At 44.3% G+C, this 21,899-nt stretch overlaps 1 protein-coding gene across 1 annotated transcript in view; it reads right to left on the reverse strand.

Annotated features, from left to right (window-relative positions):
* Nucleotides 1-21,899, reverse strand: part of LOC142824431 (etoposide-induced protein 2.4 homolog) — an 84,769-nt gene that overhangs the window by 32,762 nt on the left and 30,108 nt on the right. Inside the window, exons 4-5 of the mRNA XM_075916376.1 lie at nt 10,989-11,049; nt 7,735-7,801 (exon numbers count right to left, since the gene is read on the reverse strand). Of these exons, the coding sequence (XP_075772491.1) occupies nt 7,735-7,801; nt 10,989-11,049 (128 nt within the window). The remainder of the gene's footprint in view (nt 1-7,734; nt 7,802-10,988; nt 11,050-21,899) is intronic.

Here is a 21,899-nt window from a genome sequence, read left to right on the forward strand (position 1 = left end):
CAAGTCCCACTCAGGAACAGAATTGGGGGCATTTTGTATTTTGGGAAGAAGCGAAGAGGTCTATTGATGGCCTCCCTCATTTGTAGAATAGTGAGTTGGTGACCTCTAGATGTAGTTCCCATTCGTGGTCCACGGAGAAGTTGCGGCTCAAGGAGTCCATTGTGACACTGCTGGCCCCAGGTAGGTAAGATGCTGTGAGTGAAACCTGGTTATGGATGCACCAATTCCATAGGCCAATGGCCTCTGCACATAGGGAACAGGAGCAGGCACCGCCTTGCCTGTTTATATAAACTATAGTGCAGATGTTGTCTGTAAGGATTCAAACTCTACGGTTGACAATTTTGGGCACAAAATGTGCACATGCATTTCTTACTGCCCTCACCTCCAGTAGGTTGATGTGCAATGATATCTTGTGAGGAGACCATTTGCCTTGGACCAATTGGTCGTTCATGTGGGCTCTACAGCCCAGGAGAGATGCATCTGTGGTAATTTGTAGCATGGGCCTGGCTTGATGGAATAGGACCCCTGCCAGGAGACTGTCCGCTAATGTCCACCATCTTAGAGATGTGAGAATGTCTGGAGGTACGATAACTCTCATTTCTAGAGTGTCGAGATGGAATGTACACGGTTGCTATCCATAGTTGAAAGCAATGGAAGTGAAGACTTATAAGACAGACCATGTAAGTCGTTGCGGCCATATGCCCCATCAGTCGGAGACACATGAGTATCGTGGTAGAAAGGGTCATGGATATTGTGTTTATGAGGTCTTGTATAGCTATGAAGCGTTGTTGAGGTAAGTATGCACAGGCCAAGATCGAGTCTAGGCGGGCACCTATAACTTCTATGCCTTGGACTGTGCGCAGTGTTGATTTCTGTTCATTGATTAGTAGGCCTAGACGAGTAAGGAGAGCTCTTGTTATATTTATCATGGAGGTGGTTTCATCGCATGAAACCCCTTTTATCAGGCAGTTGTCGAGGTATGAGCGTGACCCTGTTGGTGATGCATGTCGTGAGGAATATGTGGTCATCTGGTTATCATCAGGTAAAGGACCATGGTGAGACTGTTCTGGAGATTTTAGTATTTGAGGAGAGCCACGAGCTGAGGACATTGCAGGTGATAGAAGGGGGGCACGTGTGCTGGAGCCAGCTTAGATTATCAGCCACTGATTGTGGTGTGTCGGCTGCTTCCTGCCTCAGTTATGGGTACACCATCAGCATGGGTGTGGCGAAACATGGCACTGTTGGAGCTGGTGCTGCTTTAACTGAGCAAGCCGACTTTCCTTGTGGCACCACGACTTTTTGTGAAATGAGGAGTAACGGTAGCTCGAACTAGGAAGCCTAGTTCGAACTACCTAGTTCGTGCCCTGTGTAGGCGCACTGCAAGGGGTTCGAACCAGCGGGGTTTTAAAAATGGCGGCTCCCCGCTTATGTAAATGAAGCCCGGGAAATTCAAATCCCGGGCTTCATTTGCAAGTGCGGTATGCCTACATTACCCTCCTAGTTCGAACTAGGAGGGTAGTGTAGACATACTCATAGTGAATGCTAGTGGGAAGGGGGTAGGTTTAGAAGATAAATAAAAAAAGAACAAGTTAAAAATCACCGAGAAAAGTTAGATGCCTGCAAGTCACCAGGGCCTGATGAAATGCATCCTAGAATACTCAAGGAGCTGATAGAGGAGGTATCTGAGCCTCTAGCTATCATCTTTGGAAAATCATGGGAGACAGGAGAGATTCCAGAAGACTAGAAAAGGGCAAATATAGTGCCCATTTATAAAAAGGGAAATAAGAACAACCCAGGAAACTACAGACCAGTTAGTTTAACTTCTGTGCCAGGGAAGATAATGGAGCAAGTAATTAAGGAAATAATCTGTAAACACTTGGAAGGTGGCAAGGTGATAGGGAACAGCCAGCATGGATTTGTAAAGAACAAATCATGTCAAACCAATCTGATAGCTTTCTTTAAGCTATCAGGGAAGAGGGATAGCTTGGTGGTTTGAGCATTGGCCTGCTAAATCCAGCGTTGTGAGTTCAATCCTTCCAGAGGCCATTTAGGGATTTGGTGCAAAAATTCATCAGGTATGGTACTTGGTCCTGCTGTGAAAGTAGGGGACTGGTGACCTTTCAAGGTTCCTTCCAGTTCTGGGAGAGAAGCAATCTCCATTAATTTATTTAATAGGATATTATTTATTTATTAATTTATTTAATAGGATAACGAGTCTTGTGGATAAGGGAGAAGCAGTGGATGTGGTATACCTAGACTTCAGTAAAGCGTTTGATACAGTCTCGCATGATATTCTTATCAATAAACTAGGCAAATACAACTTAGATGGGGCTACTATATGGTGGGTGCATAACTGGCTGGATAACCGTACTCAGAGAGTAGTTATTAATGGTTCACAATACTGCTGGAAAGGTATAACAAGTGGGGTTCCGCAGGGATCTGTTTTGGGACTGGCTCTGTTCAATATCTTCATCAACGATATAGATAATGGCATAGAAAGTATGCTTATTAAGTTTGCAGATGATACCAAGCTGGGAGGGGTTGAGACTAATCTGGAGGATAGGGTCACAATTCAAAATGATCTGGACAAATTGGAGGAATGGTCTGAGGTAAACAGGATGAAGTTTAATAAAGACAAATGCAAAGTGCTCCACTTAGGAAGGAACAATCAGTTTCACAGATACAAAATGGGAAGCGACTGTCTAGAAAGGAGTATGGCAGAAAAGGATCTAAGGGTTATAGTGGACCACAAGCTGAATAGGAGTCAGCAGTGTGATGCTGTTGCAAAAAAAGCAAACATGATTCTGGGATGCATTACAAGGTGTGTTGTGAACAAGACACGAGAAGTCATTCTTCCACTCTACTCTGCACTAGTTAGGCCTCAGTTGGAGTATTGTGTCCAGTTCTGGGCACCGCATTTCAAGAAAGATATGGAGAAATTGGAGAGGGTCCAGAGAAGAGCAACAAGAATGATTAAAGGTCTAGAGAACATGACCTATGAAGGAAGGCTGAAAAAATTGGGTTTCTTTAGTTTAGAAAAGAGAAGATTGAGGGAGGACATGATAGCAGTTTTCAAGTATCTAAAAGGGTGTCATAAGGAGGAGGGAGAAAACTTGTTCATCTTGGCCTCTGGGGATAGAACAAGAAGCAATGGGCTTAAACTGCAGCAAGGGAGGTTTAGGTTGGACATTAGGAAAAAGTTCCTCTCAGGGTAGTCAAACACTGGAATAAATTGCCCAGGGAGGTTGTGGAATCTCCGTCTGTGGAGATATTTAAGAGTAGGTTAGCTAAATGCCTATCAGGGATGGTCTAGACAGCATTTGGTCCTGCCATGAGGGCAGGGGACTGGACTTGATGACCTCAAGGTCCCTTCCAGTCCTAGTATTCTATGATTTCTGTGGTACATGGGTTTCCCCCAAGCACCATATGCATAGTGAGTGGCTATCGGATACTGGCATAGGCTTTACACTCCTTGTATTTTTTGAAGCTCGAGGAGCCCCACACATTAAATTATCTGTGATACTTATTTATTTCCTTTCGTTTTAGTTTGTTTTCCTTCTTTCTTTCGAGAACAGGGAAGAGCCGGTAGAAATCCGAAACGTGCTGCCCCTGAGCAGCAAAGCCGCATTCAGATCCCCGGAAGGAAGAAACTCTTCTCTCCCTCTTTTTTTTTTTTCCTTTTTGGTAAATTAAATGAGAGAAACTCTTAATGAACTATTGAGCTAACTATTATAAAAGTAATAAAGATAACTGTCTAAGTGTAATGTAGTGTGAAGCACTACATGAGGTAATAGGCTGAGAGGGAGATGTTGAAGCTCCGTCCGCTGACGAGGGTGGTTAAAGAGGAACTGAAATGGAGGGGTTGAGCCCTGCAAGTTACACACTCGGGTGGGAGAGACACAAGGAGCCTCCTGCGCATACTCAGCTCAATGGGAGAAACTGTTTTGCAAGGCTCCGATCTGCGACTCCGGGAGACCCGCACCTACAGTGGAGCACCTTCGGGACATCACTCAAAGAAGAACTTTCACTTCGCCCCATTGCTGGGGCAAGGTATCGTCCTCTTGGCTGCCATGGGGTATCAGTCGTTCCCTTAGCAGGCACTCTAGTGTAGTTGTCTCCCCTACAACCTCTCACCCTGGAGCAACTTATTTCCCTGCTTCCACGAGCCTGTTAGCAGCTTGTCTTTTTATCTCTCCACCTTGAGAGGAGTGGTTTTTGAAGGCCACAAGCAGCCCTTAATTGAATTCAGGTATTGACCTGAGGTAACCCCTTCTCAGCTGATATGAAAAAGGGCCTTTAACATTCTAGGGCTAATATAGTCATCTTCCAGGACCTTCCTGCAGCCGTATGGCCTGTCACAATACAGCCACTCCCCGAGTTACGACCACCTCCACTTACGACCAAAGCGGTCGTAAATGTGGATCCGAGTTATGAACGGCGATCCGCGCTTACAAACAGCGCGGTCGCCATGTAACTCTATGGGATCCAAGTTACGAACATTTCAAGTTACGGACCAAGTGTTGGTCCATAACTTGTTCGTAACTCGGGGAGCAGCTGTACTTTTATGGCAACCATCACTGTAACATTAGAAGATCTCCCAAAAATTAAACACAGTCAATATCATGCACTATATCTCTCTTTCTTCCCCGAAAGGTAGAAGTACATTATTTGATCAGACAGTCGGAGAGTTTGTGTGTCTGTATTACTGGAGAACAACTCACTCAGTTTTTCCTGAATTTTCAGTGTTCTCTGAAACCAAAAACACTTGGAAGTATTGCTTCTAGCTTGCCACAAGTCAGCAATTATTGGACATTTCTGTGACTGTTCTGGACCTATGCTGAAGCTCCTCCTCATATGACAGAAAACTAGAAGCAATGTGACTGTGTCAAACTGCTAACAAACAGCACAGTTAGAAGCAGATCCCTGCTCCTGTTGGCATTCACCCCCAAGGTTCAATACATATTACTATTCCCATGCACTGAGTTTTAACATGTTGGATTCTACATTTGTTTTCAGTATTAAGACTTAATTTCTATGGGTTTAAGAAGAATCTGAGGACTATGAAAATGAGTAGAGACTGTTCCTGTTAATGTAAATAGTAACACTTAGCATTTCCAGTCCAGGCCTCTTAACATAGAAGCACTGTGCATTTAAATAAGGTCTCTTCCAAAATATAAAATGAACTGTCTGAGGTAAGAAGTGTCAACAACTTTAGACTTCACTGTCTGGGTAAGAGAACACGCCAATTAAACAACGCATCCCATATCTAATGATAACTTTCTATGTTACATACTGCAAATGCTATGAAGCTAGATCCCTAATAAAGAGAAAGGTGTACAGTTTCTGATGAGCTTCACTGTGAAGAGTATTTAAATGAAGAGTAATTACAAACAGAAGCAAGATTTCTATATGGATAAAAAATAACTGGGAAGTTGGAAATGGATCACTTGATTAACCGTTCTGTTCATTCCTTCTGAGGCACCCGGCACTGGCCACTGTCAGAAGACAGGATACTGAGAGCTAGATGAACCTTTGGTCTGACCCAATATGGATGTTCTTATGTAACTAGTATCAGAGGGGTAGCCGTGTTAGTCTGAATCTGCAAGAACAAAGAGAAGTCCTGTGGCTCCTTGGGGCACGATTTAAATAATCGCCGTGTCATTTAAATTAAAATGGCTGCCGCGTTGTGCTGACCAGCTGTTTGGCGGCACAGCACTGTAGTCTGAACGCTCTGCGGTCAGCATCAAAGGCATTTGTCGACCTCCCCGTTATGCCTCGTGGGATGAGGTTTACCGGGGAGGTCGACAAATGCCTTTGATGCCGACCGCAGAGCATCCAGACTACAGTGCTGTGCTGCCAAACAGCTGGTCAGCACAACGCGGCAGCCATTTTAATTTAAATGACACGGCGATTATTTAAATCACCGTTTCATTTCCCTTTGCCGAGTAAACAAATCTACATGGCTCCGTTGACGGAGCCATGTAGTCTAGACGTGCCCTTAAAGACTAACGGATTTATTGGAGCATAAGCTTATTGGAGCAGATGCATCTGACGAAGTGGGTCTTTGCCCACGAAAGCTTATGCTCCAATAAATCTGTTAGTCTATAAGGTGCCACAGGACTTCTCGTTGTTCTTATGTACCTAGTTTCTAAAACATAGGGTTAAAAAATGTCTTCTCCACTTCTCCATGTGCTAGCTAAACTGTCGATCAATCTTTCTGATACACAGTTGTGCTAAGGAAGTCATTGGAACATTGTTTAAACTTTGTCCAGGTGTGCTTTTATAGGCTGATGTATCAGTTTTCATAATAGAAAAAAAAGAAAGAAAATCTGGCTGAGATTTTCAAAGCATCTTAAGTAATATGGATGCTAAGTAATATGGATGTCCAATTCCCATTAATTTGATGGGGACATGAGCATCCAAATCCCTTTCAATTCAACTCAGATTTCGGTCTGTACTGAGCTCTCACATCCCTCACTCAATTCAATGGGACCTGCACATGCTCAGTATCTTCAGGCATTTAATTGAGGGCAAAAACTCAAGGATGGAGAGGCGGGATGTGGGAGCAGTCTCCTTAGTCTGCTACAAAGATGCTGATACATGTCACAGACTGTGAAATCAGCCCTCATCCATGAAATCTGTTCTCCCCTACTGCTGGGAGTGGGGCTCCTAGCTGTTAGTCCAGCTGTGCAGTTGTTCCTCCCTTGCATGACCATGACTGGAGGGAAAAAAAAAAAATCAGACCCACCTCATGAGGTAGCACAGAAATTAGGATGGCACACCCTTCTGGGAGTCAGGCTCCAGGCTGCCATTCCTTCCTTTTTCCCCACAGCAACTCCTGCTGCAGCTCCGGGCACTGAGCTTGTGGATTCTTCCCACAGCGGATTCCAGCTGCTGCAGCAGCAGGGGCAGCCTGGAATCTGGGCTTCAGCCCTCTGCAGTACTAGTTGAACTTGGGGCAGCCTAGGCTTGGGGCTTCTCCACCACTGCCACTTACAGCCAGGACTCAGCAGCCCAGACTCTGGGTTTTTGCCCCTTCTTGCTCCAGCTGGGACTCGAGGCAGCCCAGGCTCAGGGCTTCTGCTCCTTTCCACTTAAGCATGGGCTCAGGGCTTCTACCTCCCCCCTCACCTGCTGTTCCAGCCAAAGTTTGGGGCAGCCCAGGCTCAGGGTTTCCATCTCCCACTCTTCTCCAGCCAGGGCTTGGGGCTTCCACTCTCCTTCCCGCTACTCTAGCTGGAGTTCAGGGCAGTCCCTACACCTACCTCCACCTCCAGAAACCAACTAACTACAGGAAGCTGTGAGGGGGGCCATATTGTGATTCGCTGAGAACCGCGGTTCCCAATCTTTCCCATATGGGGACCCATTTTGACAATTCAGGAAGACTTGGTGACCAAGGGCAATTCAAAAAATGTATGAATGGCTCCTTAAGAGCCACCTGGGGAGACACCTGGCAACTCTTTGAAATGTAATGGCGACCCACAGGTTGGGAAACCCTGCCTTAGAACAATTGTGCAATCCCCTAACAACCGCATTTTGGGTCGGGACTCCCATGATCACACAAAACCATGAAATTTCAGGTGTTTATATCTGAAATTATGAAATTGACCAATTTCAAAACTCTCAGGCCAGACTGACCAGAATGAACCATGGATTTAGTAGGGCCCTGCAGATAATTATTGGCTGAAGAGATCTGATGTCCTAGCACTCAAGAGAAACAAATTATGTACTTACCAATTATCTGTGCTGTGACTGACTGAAGTACAGGCATAAATACTCGGTAAAACAAGAGGAGACTTAGCTAAAGGAAAAGGAAAAAGTCAATAAGGATACCATAAAAGGGTTTTAGTTAATGACATTTACATGTTCATTTCTATTACTCTTATCCCTATCTATCAGCTCAATATTCAGGCACTTTACAGAGATTAAATATGAGACAATCAATTGCCTCAATACATACACCTACTGCAAGACTCCTACTAAAAGGATAATTTTGTCTGACTGCCCTGCCATTGTTACGCTGAATGGCTTTGGCAAACGGAGAGGCTGTTGCATGTGTCACCTAAACACCTCAACTTCAGATAGGACTCATCAACAGCAACAAAGATCCATAAAAAGGTGACTTAAAGGTGTATTTCATGCAGGCATTGTACATTCTCTATTTAATAGCAAAATGCTTGCTAGCCATATGTTAAACATTAAACAACATGATCCATCAATGCAGAGCACTGAAAAATAGCTTCTCTACTTAAATACAGCCAGATTATATAACTGAACTGCTTCCTTTCAACATTTCCATGTTGATTTGTCACCCACCATGACAAAGTCTAATGGACAATGAAGAGAAACAAGTGATTATTAGACTTCAAAGCACTCATTACAATCATGAATAAACCCTACTAAACATATTAACAACTACAGTATTAGGAAAGGTGACATGAATTGTAGTGCTCATCTTTAAAAAAGGGAAGAAGGAGAATCCAGGGAACTACAGATCAGTCAGCCTTGTCTTAGTCCCCAGAAAAATCATGGAAGAGATCTTCAAGGAATCCATTTTGAATCACTTGAAGGATAGGAAAGTGATGAGGAATAGTCAACATGAATTCACCAAGGGCAAATCATTACTGACCAACCGACTGCCTTTTATGACGAGGTAAGTGGTTTTGGGGATATGGGGAAGGCAGTGAATGTAATATACCTTGACTTTAGCAAAGCTTTTGATACCGTCTCCCACAGTATACTTGCCAAAGAGTTAAAGATGCATGGTTTGGATGAATGGACTATACGATAGATAGAAAACAAGCTAGATCAAGGCTTCTCAACTTTGGAAGCCCTGGGGGCCACAATGATACTCACAGCACATGCCAAGGGCCACAACTTAAGTGTGGTTGCATATACAAATATATGCAAATAGCTTCTTTCACACTGATGGAAATGAATACAAAGACAAGACTACACAACGCATGCCCTGTTTAAGTAAGTTCTGCTGATATTAATAAAATGCAATATTTACCTGATTTCCACCCATAATGACAGCACTTTTAATGAGCAATGACAGTCTAGGGATTTAACTTCTAAAACACTTATCAATAGAAGACTACTGAATATTGACTACTTTTTTGTTTTGGCGCCGCATAAACCCAAACCGCACTATGGGCCACAAACAAACAGGCCACGGTCCACATGTTAAGTAGCCTTGGGCTAGATGGTCAGGTTTAATGGGTATTGATCAATGGCTTGATGTCTGGTTGGCGATCGGTATCAAGCACAGTATCCCAAGAATCAGTTCTAGGGCAAGATTTGTTCAACATCTTTATTAATGACCTGAAGGAGGGGATAGATTGCATCCTCATCAAGTTCACAGATGATACTAAGCTATGGAGAGAGGTAGATATGCTGGAGGGTAGGGATAGGATCTAGACTGACCTAAACAAATTGGAGGATTGGGCCAAAAGAAATCTGATGAAGTTAAACAAGGTCAAGCGCAGAGTCCTGCAGTAAGGACAGATGATTCCCAAGCACTGCTACAGGCTAGGAAACAACCAGCAAAGCAGTAGATAGTAAAAAATAGACCTGGGGATTAAAGTGGATGAGAAGTTGGATATGAGTCAACAGTATGCCCTTGTAACCAAGAAGGCTAATGGCATATTGGGATGCATTAGTAGGAGCACTGCCAGCAGATCAAGGGAAATGATTATTCCCCAGTATTCAGCTCTGGTGAGGCCACATCTGGAGTAAAGTATCCAATTCTGCCCCCCATTACAGAAAGGATGTGGATGCACTGTAGAAAGTCCAGCAGAGGGCAACAAAAATGATTAGGGGGCTGGAGCGCACGATTTATGAAAAGAGGCTGAGGGATTTGGGCTTATTGGGTACGTCTAAACTACATGCCTCTGTCAGCAGAGGCATATAGATTTGTTTGTTCAGCAAAGGCAAATGAAGCTGCGATTTAAATGATCGCGGCTTCATTTACATTTACATGGCTGCCGCGCTGAGCCGACAAACAGCTGATCAGCTGTTTGTCGGCTCGCGCGCTAGTCTGGATGTTCCCCCTGTCGACATCAAAGCCCTTTGTCGGCAGCCTCGGTAAACCTCATTCACGAGGAATAACGGGGCTGCCGACAAAGGGCTTTGATGTCGACAGGGGGAACGTCCAGACTAGCACGCGAGCCGACAAACAGCTGATCAGCTGTTTGTCGGCTCAGCGCGGCAGCCATGTAAATGTAAATGAAGCCGCGATCATTTAAATCGCAGCTTCATTTGCCTTTGCTGATCTGTCTAATCTACATGCCTCTGCCGACAGAGGCATGTAGTCTAGACACAGCCATTTAGTCTACAGAAGAGTGAGGAGAATTTTATAGCACCTTTCAACTATCTTAAGGGAAGGGTTCCAAAGAGGATAGAGGGAGGCTGTTCTCAGAATGAGGAGCAATGGTCTCATGTTGTAGTGGGAGAGGTTCAGGATGGATATTAGAAAAAACTTTCATTAAGAGGATGGTGGAGCACTAGAATGAGTTACCAAGGGAAAAGGTGGAATCTCCATCCCTAGAGGTTTTTAAATTCCATCTTGACAAAGCCCTGGCTGGTATGATTAAGTTGAGATTGGTCCTGCTTTTAGCAGGGGCTTGGACTCAATGACCTCTTGAGGTCTCTTCCAACCCTTTGATTCTATAAATGTAATATTTGATTCAGTGGAGCAGCACTGCAGACGTCATCTAATCAGCAAACAAGCAGATTAGGAACTTGAGAAACAGATTCCAGATTAATATAGTGATTTGCTCAGGCAATGCAATAGTTCTATTATCTATTTTAAGGTGGGTCCCCGTAACATAAAATTGCAAAACTTAGGAAACCTTCTGGTTTCTCTCAATTCATAGTGACTTCCAACTTAGAAGGACAAGCAATCTGACACAGCATCTATGAAATCATAAAAGCATTGAAGCAGTGGCATGGTTTAATTTTTAAGTTAGGGAAAATAAACCACTTACCCAGAATACGCCTCCATTCCATGCACAACATTGAAAAATCCGGCTTACTATCCGAGGTTCACTGGAGAGTGATAAACACACATACACACACGTGAGATTATATCACTGTAGCTACTTCTCTTCCAAGCAAATTACCCCCAGCATCCTAGGTCCCTGAGAACCATTTTTATACAGTATCTTAAATAAGAATCTACTAGAGACCTCCAAAAAACCAGTATAACACCAACCTATTTCTAATATTTATGACTAGAGGATTAACCTAGTGCTGCTCAGGTCCTTCTGGGGGCTCAGGAATCACGATAGGGTGTTGGGAGGCATGGGGGAAGAAGGGAACTCAGAGCAAGGCATGGTAGGTGCAGAAGTCACTGTCGGGTATGGGGGAAGCAGGATTCAGGGCAGAGGGTTAAGGAGGATACAGACTGATCGTCAAAGGGTCAGGGCAGAGGGTCAGCTGATCGTCGGCACAGCGCGGTGGCCATTTTTATTTTAATGGCGCTGGGATTATTTAAATTACAGCTTCTTTGACTATGCCGAGTAAACTACTTTATATGGTTCCGTCGACAGAGCCATGTAATCTAGACGTACCCACACACGCAAACACACACAAACCCTCTTAAATATATAGCAAAAGTCGGGAGCACTGTACTTCAACAATTCACCACATAAATTCATGACATATACTCTCTGCAACACATGTTAATTAACTCTGATAGAAAACTAATCATGTCCATTAGAAAGTCCATTTCAACTTAATGTTAATTCCTAGAAGAAATTATATTAAAATTAAGATTATATAGTAGTAAATTAGAGTAAAAGACTTTACAAAGATGCTGTAATTATTCATAAAACAAGCATTAGAAATCTAGGAAATTCAAAGTTAAAGGTTCACTCTAAATATCTGAACCTGGAAAGGCACAGAAATACACAGTTAAGATATCCATAGAGTTATACAATTACTGCATAACTTATCTGCAGTCCCAGGTTACATTTAACTATTTTTAAAGATACATTCTATATTTAAAACTTTAACTAAATGACGCTTGTGGTCTGTGACATTCAATTTTCAATATGAACATGCACCCAATGTGGTGTTTGCTCCAAATTTTGTATAAAGTGTGTTAAGTGACATGTCTATTAAAAGGTTATGCTTTCCTGATTTTTTATACTACTCATGTACTTGTATGATTTTTGTATTTACATTTATGAGTATAGGCTGAGCTATTATCTGAGGTTTGTAACCTATCCTTTAAATCGGCTTCTGTACCTAATGACTGGAAGGTAGCCAACATGACGGCAATATTTAAAAAGGGCTCTAGAGGCAATCCTGGCAATTACAGACCGGTAAGTCTAACTTCAGTACCGGGCTAATTAGTCAAAACAATAGTGAAGAATAAAATTGTGAAACATGTAGAAGAACATAATTTGTTGGACAAAAGTCAACATGTTTTCTGTCAAGGGAAATCATGTCTTATTAATCTATTAGAGTTCTTTGAATGGGGTTAACAAACATGCAGACAAGGGGGATCCAGTAGATATAGTATACTTGGATTTTCAGAAAGCCTTTGACAAGGTCCCTCACCAAAGGCTCTTATGTAAATTACATGGCCATGGGATAAGAGGGAAGGTCCTTTCTTGGATTGCGAACTGGTTAAAAGACAGGAAACAAAGGGTAGGAATAAATGGTAAATTTTCAGATTGGAGAGGGGTAACTAGTGGTGTACCCCAAGGGTCAGTCCTGGGACCAATCCTTTTCAACTTATTCATAAATAATCTGGAGGAAGGGGTAAGCAGTGAGGTAGTAAACTTTGCGGATGATACAAAACTGTTTAGGATAGTCAAGACAGAAGCAAACTGTGAGAGACTCCAAGAAGATCTCACCAAACTGAGTGATTGGGCAACAAAATGGCAAATGAAATTTAATGTGCATAAGTGTAAAGTAATGCACATCGGGAAAAATAACCCCAACTATACGTACAGTATGATGGGGGCTAATTTGGCTACGACAAATCAGGAAAGAGATCTTGGAGTTATCGTGGACAGTTCTCTGAAAACTTCCACGCAGAGTGCAGCGGTGGTCAAAAAGGCAAATAGGATGCTAGGAATTATTAGGAAAGGGATAGAAAATAAGACCCAGAATATCTTACTGCCCCTGTATAAAACTATGGTACGCCCACATCTTGAATACTGTGTATAGACGTGGTCTCCTCACCTCAAAAAAGATATTTTGGCCTTGGAAAGGGTTCAGAAAAGGGCAACTAATATGATTAGGGGTTTGGAACGGGTCCCATATGAGGAGAGGTTAAAGAGACTTGGACGTTTCAGTTTAGAAAAGGGGAGGCTGAGGGGGGATATGATAGAGGTATATAAAATCATGAGTGGTGTGGAAAGGGCCGATAAAGAAAAGTTATTTATTAGTTCCCTAAGTAGAAGAACTAGAGTACACCAAATGAAATTAATGGGTAGCAGGTTTAAAACTAATAAAAGAAAGTTCTTCACACAGCGTGTAGTTAACCTGTGGAACTCCTTGCCAGGAGGCGGCTGTAAAGGCTAGGACTATAATTGAGTTTAAAGAGAAGCTAGATAATTTCATGGAGGTTAGGTCCATAAAAGGCTATTAGCCAGGGGATAAAATGGTGTCCTTGGCCTCTGTTTGTCAGAGGCTGGAGAGGGATAGCAGGAGACATATCGCTTGATCATTGTCTTAGGTCCACCCTCTCTGGGGCACCTGGTGCTGGCCACTGTCGGCAGACAGGATACTGGGCTAGATGGACCTTTTGTCTGACCCAGTATGGCTGTTCTTATGTTAGGCTATGTACTTGTATTTCAAATGTTTGCTTCTGGAAGATCAATAGGCCTCACCCACCTATTTGTGGGAGGGTAGATAGTCAGGTGAATAGCAGTACAATCTGCATCAGAGGAATTTTCTGTGAACATTTAGACTGGGAGGTAATGGCAGCTTGCCTAAAAAGGACATGGACAGGTGACTTGCCCATATGACAAACTCCATCTTTAGAAAGCACTTTCACACAAGGGGAACAATGGAATTCCATCCACATGGGCAAGATTATAAAGAGGGCCCTCCGGGTTCCTCCTCTTTGTCTTTATTCCACATAATTTCAAAAACACCTTTACTATTAATTGGGCCCAAAAGGACTGATGACCCATTCTAGCAAACGATGTATTCCAGATACTTTTAAAATAGCAGTTTATTTCAACTCTGCTATGAGCCTGCATCAGGATCTTGGTCACTGGTGTATGTGATTTGTTCCCTTTAACAATTTTACTCTCAACTTTATTTACTGATAAAAACTTCAAATTTTAGATTATCAACAATTGGCACAGTGTGCTCTTTTGGATAAGTTGACCTAGGAACAAGGATGGTCCTCTGGGATTGGAAGAACCGGTTCAGATTTGGTGAGACTGATTTTCATAACCTGTCATCCAAGGTACTGGTATGGTACTGGTTTTGGCATAGGAAAAACTGGATTGTCTGAGGGGATTGCTTGTGTGACTTCTAACTGGACAGTGTGGCAAACAGAAGCGCTCTTTGTAACTGGTTTGGTGTGCCTTATAGTGGACGGACCCCCAGTTTTGGGCTATAAGTAGCCCTTTTTCTAAGCAATTTACTCTTAACTCATCATATTACATGGTCTCATTTAACATAAGAATGGCCATACTAGATCAGACCAAAGGTGCATCTAGCCCCATCTTCCAATAGTGGCCAATGACAGGTGCCCCAGAGGGAATGAACAGAACAGGTAGTTATCAAGTGAGCCATTCTCTGAAGAAAAAAAAACCAGGAAGCTGGGAGCACCTGGCATTGGCCATTGTCAGAAGACAGAATATTGGGGTAGAAAGACCTTTGGGCTAACCCAGTATGGACATTCTTACAATATAAAAACACTGTATTAAAAAAAAAAAAGTCCTCCCTGCTTCCCAATCTGCTAGCAGAACTGCCCATCAATTTTTCTATCTGATGCACAGTCATGCTAATCACGTCATTGGAACTTTTAAAAACTTTATCCAGATGTGCTTTTTAAGGACCATTCCTAGCTTCTAGAAACAAAGGTCAACCCTGCCCATCCTCGCTCACAGCCACTGATGAACGTATCTTCCACGAATTTACCTTGTTATTTGAACCCTGTTATAGTGGTAACACCCTTTTTCAAAGAGTTTCACTGGTTGACGAATATGCTGTATGAAGAAATATGTTTGTTTCAAACCTGCTGCCTACTAATGTAATTTGGTGACCCCTAGTTCTTATGTGAGGAGAAGTAAATTGCACATCCATATCTACTTTCTCTAAGTGTCATGATTTTATAGACCTCAGTCATATCTCCCCTAGACCATGTCTACACTTACTGGAGAATCAATGCTACAGAGGTCAATCTTTCAGCGTTTGACTTAGTAGGTCTAATAAGGACCCGTGAAATCAAATACTGAGGGTGCCCCCATCAACTCTGGTACATCTCACATTTGCGAGGAGTAAGGGAAGTCAACAGGAGAGTTTTTTTCAGTCAACCTCCCGCTGTGAGGACACTTGAGAAATTTGGTTTAAGATACATCTTCTCCAGCTATGTTAAAAACAGGTAGGCCTGTGGCACTTTAGAGACTAAACAAAATATATAGAATCATGAGCTTTCATGGGCAAAACCAATTTCATCAAATGAATATATTTATCTGTATTTTATGTAGCTAGAGTTGTGTATCTTAAGCCAACCTTCTCTTTTACTGAAGATATGGCTTTAGTTGTCTCCTTACCAAGCTGAAAAGACCCAGTCTTATTAATCTCTCCTCATAAGGAAGCCATTCCATACCGCGAAGGGCATAGCATATCCCTTTTCTACCAGGCCAAGAACCCAACGATCCGAGGTAATTTTGGACCAGGCCAGGAGGAAATGGGAGAGCCGGGACTCAAACGGTGGGTTTATAATGGAGGCTGGGATGCAGTCCTCGAGCATGTTTTCAAAATAACACCTTTTAGTTGTTGGTTAGAGGGCTTGGTGGGCCCTCCTTCTGGGTCCGACCTAGACCTCCTATGCCTATTTCTGTTGGAGTTGCCATTGAAGATGCTCCCCCTCCTCCTACCTTGGTCTGGTCTAAAGGGTTGTTGGAAGGGTCTCTGGGCCGTCCTAGGGGGCACAGGCCTACATTGGGGGCCGGGGTATGAATCCCTAGAGATTTAAGAGTGGCCCTAGAATCTTTTAAGGTGTGCAGCCATGAATCGGTTTGCTCCAAAAATAGTCCTGGTCCTCAAAAGGTAGGTCCTGCAGGGTGGTCTGGACTTTGGATGGTATCCCTGATACCTGCAGCCAAGCACTGCACCTCATGACCACCCACGTGGTCACTGTCCAGGCAGCTGAATTGGCAGCATCCAGTGCGGTCTGGAGTGCTGTGCGGAATACCACTCTACTCTCTTCCAGCAAGGCCCCAAATTCTTGCCTCTCCTCCTAAGGAAGGCAGTCCCTGAACTTGACCATTGCTGATAGCGTGTTATACGTGTATCTGCTTAGCATAACCTGCTGGTTCGCGATGTGGAGTTGGAGCCCTCCTGCTGTTCTGGCTTTCTTGCCCAGTAGGTCTAACTTTTTCGGTTCCTTGCTCTTTAGCGTGGGACCTGGGGGGCCTTGTCTCTCCTTTTGGCCAGCTGTCTGGATCACAAGTGAACCTGGTGTTGGATGGGAATAGAGATGTTCATGATTTAACTGCGGGAAGAATTATCGCCTCTCCACCCCTTTTTGGGTGGGAGGGATTGAGGCTGGGGTGTGCCACAGTCTCTTAGCTAACTTGGACACCATCTTATTCAGTGGCAGTGTCACCTTGGCTAGAGTGTCCGCTGTAAGAATGTCTACCATGGGGTCCAGGTCCTCAGTCACCTCCTCCGCCTGCCCCCCTAGGTTAGTTGCCATCCAGTGGAGTAGGTCTTGATGCGCCCTGGCATCCATGGCTGGCATCGCAGGGGCTGGGTCGACTAGTGCTTTGTCTAGTGACAATGATGACTCCCCCCACTTGAGGGAGAAAGACCTGTTGTTGCTTGGTGGTTACCGGCAGGAGGACTTGTGGAGCCCCTTGCTGGTATTGCACCAACCTGGCCACCTCTGTGCAGATCAAATGATCTGCTTCAGATTCTGGTGGTTTGGTTAGACAAAGCACCCCTGGGCTGTGTTGGGACCAAAACGTGTCCTAATTGTTGTGGCCCCTGGGCCTTGTGGTATGCCCAGGGTGTCCAGAAAGGCCACTATTGGTTAGGTTGCCATTGTGGCAGCAGGACTGAAGGGAAGTTGGGCTGTGATACCTGGTATGATGATCAAGACCGGTGTCAGGATCTTGACCTGTAGGATGAGCACCCTGAACATGCTGATTCAGCCTCCAACTCAGAAGAGTAGTCTGAAGCCGATCAGGGTAGTGCCATAGATGGTACCAGGAAGCAACGGGATAACATGCCTTGTCATTGAAGCTGGCTTGCCCCATGTGTCGGCACTGGACCTAGACCTGGTGGTGCCGGTGGTGACATCGGTGTTGGTTGCATTAGTGGCACCGCAGAATAAGGCACTCCCATAGTGATCAGTGCCAGGACAAGCAGAGTCGCCATCAGTAATGCCAGGGTCAGTAATGTTCCTGTTGCCAGCAGGATTGGTGCCAGTTGGACCTGAGGTACCGTGTACGCAGGTGGTACTGATGCAAATGGTACCGATGAGAGAAGTGGTACCGCAAGTGATATCAAGGTTGGTGCTGGTACTAGTGTCGGCACCATTGTCAATATCCGTGTTGGAGCCAGTGCCAATACCGGTGCTGTCATCAAAGACAGTGTCGGTGCCAGTGCTAGTATCAGCGCCACGGACCGATGCAGCACCATGGTGGGAAGTGGGACCAGACCCAAGCTTGGTACGGACGCCGCACCCAGGGCTGGCTTTGGTTGTCCTGATGGTGCACTTGACTCTGGTGCTGGAAGTGGGGGATGGTGACCTTCACCCATGATCAATTCGGGCCCCTGGGTCACAGCAAGCTCCATCAGCTTCTGGGCCACGTCGAAAGCCTCTGGCATCAACGGTTGATGGAGCTCCTCAATTTCCAGCTCAGACACTGGATCCTCCATATGCTTCGTGCTCAACCAGTGTCAACGCAGCTCAGGAGCATCATGGTGAGGGCCCTCGGCCAGGTGACCATCCTTATGGCGCACCTTCGGGTCGCATCTTGCTGGAGACCTTTCCCTATGCTTCTTCCTTGAGTGTACCGGTGATTGAGATCAGTGCCTCGATGATGAAGGCCTCGCTGGTGCCAGTTGTCTCAGTGCCACCAATGGTTCTTTAACAGACGCCGGTGCACTATGGATGCTCGGCGCCACATCCGGTACTGATGGTTGGAGAGCTGACTCCATTAAGAGGAGCTTCATTCTGAGCTTGAAGCTCCTACATATCTGGCATCTGTCCGTGTGGTGACCCTCTCCCAAGCACTTCAGACAGGTGTCATGTGAGTCACCACAGGGCATTGGCTTCATGCACTTCAAATAAGGTTTGAAGCTGTGCGGCCCCAGCATTACCTCCCCCGTAGGGGAGAAAAGAGAAAAGAAGAGGGAATCCCCACTGAGAGAAACACTAAACTAATCACAACGAACTTTTTACAAGTACTAAACTAAGAGTTATGCAAACACTAGGGTAGAACAAATAGAGAAGTGCTCCAGCTACCGTCACGTGCAGCAAGAAGGAACTGAGAGGGTGGACGGCCAACGGGGTATATGTGCACCGGTATACTGGCGCCATACCAGGGGGCTCCCTTGTTGGCCCAATCGGTACTGCTAAGGGAAAAAAGCTCCAGAAATCTATGCATGCAGCGTGCATGCACATCTAACTGGAATGGACATGAGCAAGTACTCGAAGAAGCAGGGCTTTGGAGCGGAGCCCGGAGCTGGAGCGTGGAGCAGTGGAGCTGCAGGTTTTTGCCTGGAGCTGAAGCAGAGCCGGAGCACAGAAAATCTTGACTGCTCCATTGCTCCAGGTTTTTTTTTCCCCCCATTTTCAATCCAAAATGAAAGATATTTTAGCAAGAAAGTCCTAACGGTGCAAAAAACTTTCAGATTGTATAACAATTGATATTAACATTTACTTTACCACTTTACGTAATATGTCACAGTTATTCTCAATTCAGCCGAAATCAAGATTTAATGTACAGATACAAAATTACAAATTTTTTTTGAGATATGTTTTATTAAAGAATCTGATAATTATCAGACATCCGGCAACACTGCAGACTGCTCCCACCCTTGTGCCAAGGTTAGGCGACGCGAGTACGTACTTGCATAAATTAGTCAGATAGTTAGATTAGTATGTGTTTATTTTCAACCTTGTAACGTGTAGCCTCGTTACTTCCCAACAATTAATGTTGTAGAACAGTGATCGCACTTACTAACGCTACGGCACATACCAAATTTCATTGCTATATCTATATGAAAGCGTTTTTGAGATATTCATTAAAAACTTGGAAAATATTTCAAATATGAGGCAAAACAGAAAGCTGACGCGGCTAAATGACATTCATCTGGCTCTCTGAAAACTCCTGGAGAAAATTTTTTTTGTGGAGCTTCATCAGAAAAGAAACCCAAAATTGAGCAAGCAAAACTTGACACATATTTGAAGTCCTCAAAGGTTACAGTCTCCATGGATGCCTATACTTTCCGTGAAGGGCTGATGGAAATGGTTTGCTTGAGTTCAACACCGCTCACTACCTTCAGGGTAAGGAGCAAAGGATTCCAAAAAATTGCAGGTGAAAGGGGTTGGCAGCTTGACGTTTCGACAGGGCACGATGCAGTTCATCATTTAATTATCAGCACAGCTGAGTCTGGTCACGAAGAGCTCATGAAAGCTTTGGAGCAAAAACTGTGCAACCTGAAAATGGATGTGGCAACCTGTGGAAACAGAAATTTTCTTGCAATCAATGCTCAGTACTACAAAGAAGGAAAAGATAAAGCTGTGGTAAAAACCTTGGACATAATCGACACTAACATGCGTCACAATTTTTCCTACGTGAAAAGTCAAGTAAAAGCTATTTTAAAAAAATTTGGGATCAGTTGAAATGCAAGTGCTGAGCATCTGCGTTGACAATGCAGCAAACATGACGTGTGCCGTCAAAAATTTCAGCGAGGACAATGAAACTATTTCTACCTCTGAGAACAGGGATGTGGACAGAACTGAAACTATTTTGCCTGATGAAGGAACTAAAGGAATGGATGAAATCAAACTCAACATGGATGCTGCTGCACAATGGGTTAATGACCCTAGCCTCATACTTCCAGCATGGCTTCATGAGGACGACTCAAAAGTCCAACTGATGAGGTGTGGTATTCACACTCTTCAGTTGGGAATCTGGGATGGACTGAACAAAAAACATGTAAAGAAATTTCTGGCAAAAATTTGACAAGTCACTATCAAACTATGAACCCCAAGTATTCGAAGTGTTCTGCTTGATCTACATGGGGTAACTCAATCATTGGATACTGTGACTCACAACATCTACAATGATTGATCGGCTCCTCGTTTTTCAATCTTACTGTGAACAAGTGGCTGCTGCTGGAACAAGAGAACATAAGTTAACAAAAGCTGAATGGGACGAAATGAAGAACCTGCGAGACCTCTTGGCAAAGCCAAACCAAACAACTGTGAATCTTCAAGCTGTTGATGTAACCCTGGGAGTTTTAATGAAGGAATGGTGAAAACTGTCAAAATTCTTGCAAGAAAATGGTGGACAAATTGCAGAAGGAATTCTATCCCCCATGCAGAAACGCGAAGAGTAGCTTTTTGACAATATTCATGTCCTTGCTGGAGTTTATGTTGACCCACAGTATTGGATTCTTCTTACCGCAAAGGAAATACCAAAGGCAAAGGAAGGGCTCCTTGATATTGCTCGATGACTCAAAAAACAATCTAGTTCAGGACTAGATTTAGATCCCAAGAAGGCGATGGGGTCCTGCGAAGGGGACAGAGGTTGTGGAGGCCTTTGAGGAATCTCTTCGTGATTGGGTGGGCAAACACAAATGATCCGTCGATGTGCTCATGGAACACTATGATCACTGCTAAGTGCACTCTGATGGACGAATTGGACAGGCCATCATTCTTGAGATAGTATAGGTAGTCTGGAGAGGAGTCACATGAGGATCGACCTGTGTCCGTTGGCACCAGGATGTGAACTGTTTCCATTTGTGCAGGTAAATCTTTCTAGTGGATGGCCTCCTGCTTTGGAGAAGGACGGTTCTCACTTGTTCTGAACAGTGGAATTCAGCGTGGGGTTGAGGTGAAGTAGTTTGCCTCTGTTTTGAGAAAGAAGGTCACGTCGATATGGTAGCGGGAGAGATGGCTCGACTGACGTGCTGAAGCTATGGGAATCAAATCTGTCTGGACCATGATGAAGCTATTAAGATGACTTAAGCCGAGTCCAACTGAATTTTCTGCAGGATCCTGGGGATCAACGGGACGGGGGGAAATGCACAATGTAGAGGTTTGTTCCAGATGATTAGGAATGTATTGCCCAGGGATCCTCCTTTGCCCAGTCCTACCTGAAAGCAAAACCGGAGATATTTGGAATTGTCCATGGTTGAGAAAAGATCTATTATTGGGTAGCCCCACCTGTGGAAGATGGATTCCGTAACCATTGGATGCAGCTCCCAGTCGTGGTCTGTGGAAAAACTGTGACTCAAAGTATCCGCCATTACGTTGTTGACTCCTGGTAGGTATGATGCTTTGAGGATAACCCCATGCTGGATGCACCAGTTCCAGAGGCAGATAGCCTCCACACAAAGGGATCGCGAACGAGCACCACCCTACCTGTTTATGTAGAAGTGTTTCCCAATTTTATTTGCCTATGGAACTCTTTTAAACTTGAAAGAATTTCGAGGAATCCCATATACAGTGGTGCACCAGC

This window comes from Pelodiscus sinensis, unplaced genomic scaffold, assembly GCF_049634645.1.
Source record: "Pelodiscus sinensis isolate JC-2024 unplaced genomic scaffold, ASM4963464v1 ctg35, whole genome shotgun sequence".
Classification (NCBI taxonomy): domain Eukaryota; kingdom Metazoa; phylum Chordata; order Testudines; family Trionychidae; genus Pelodiscus; species Pelodiscus sinensis.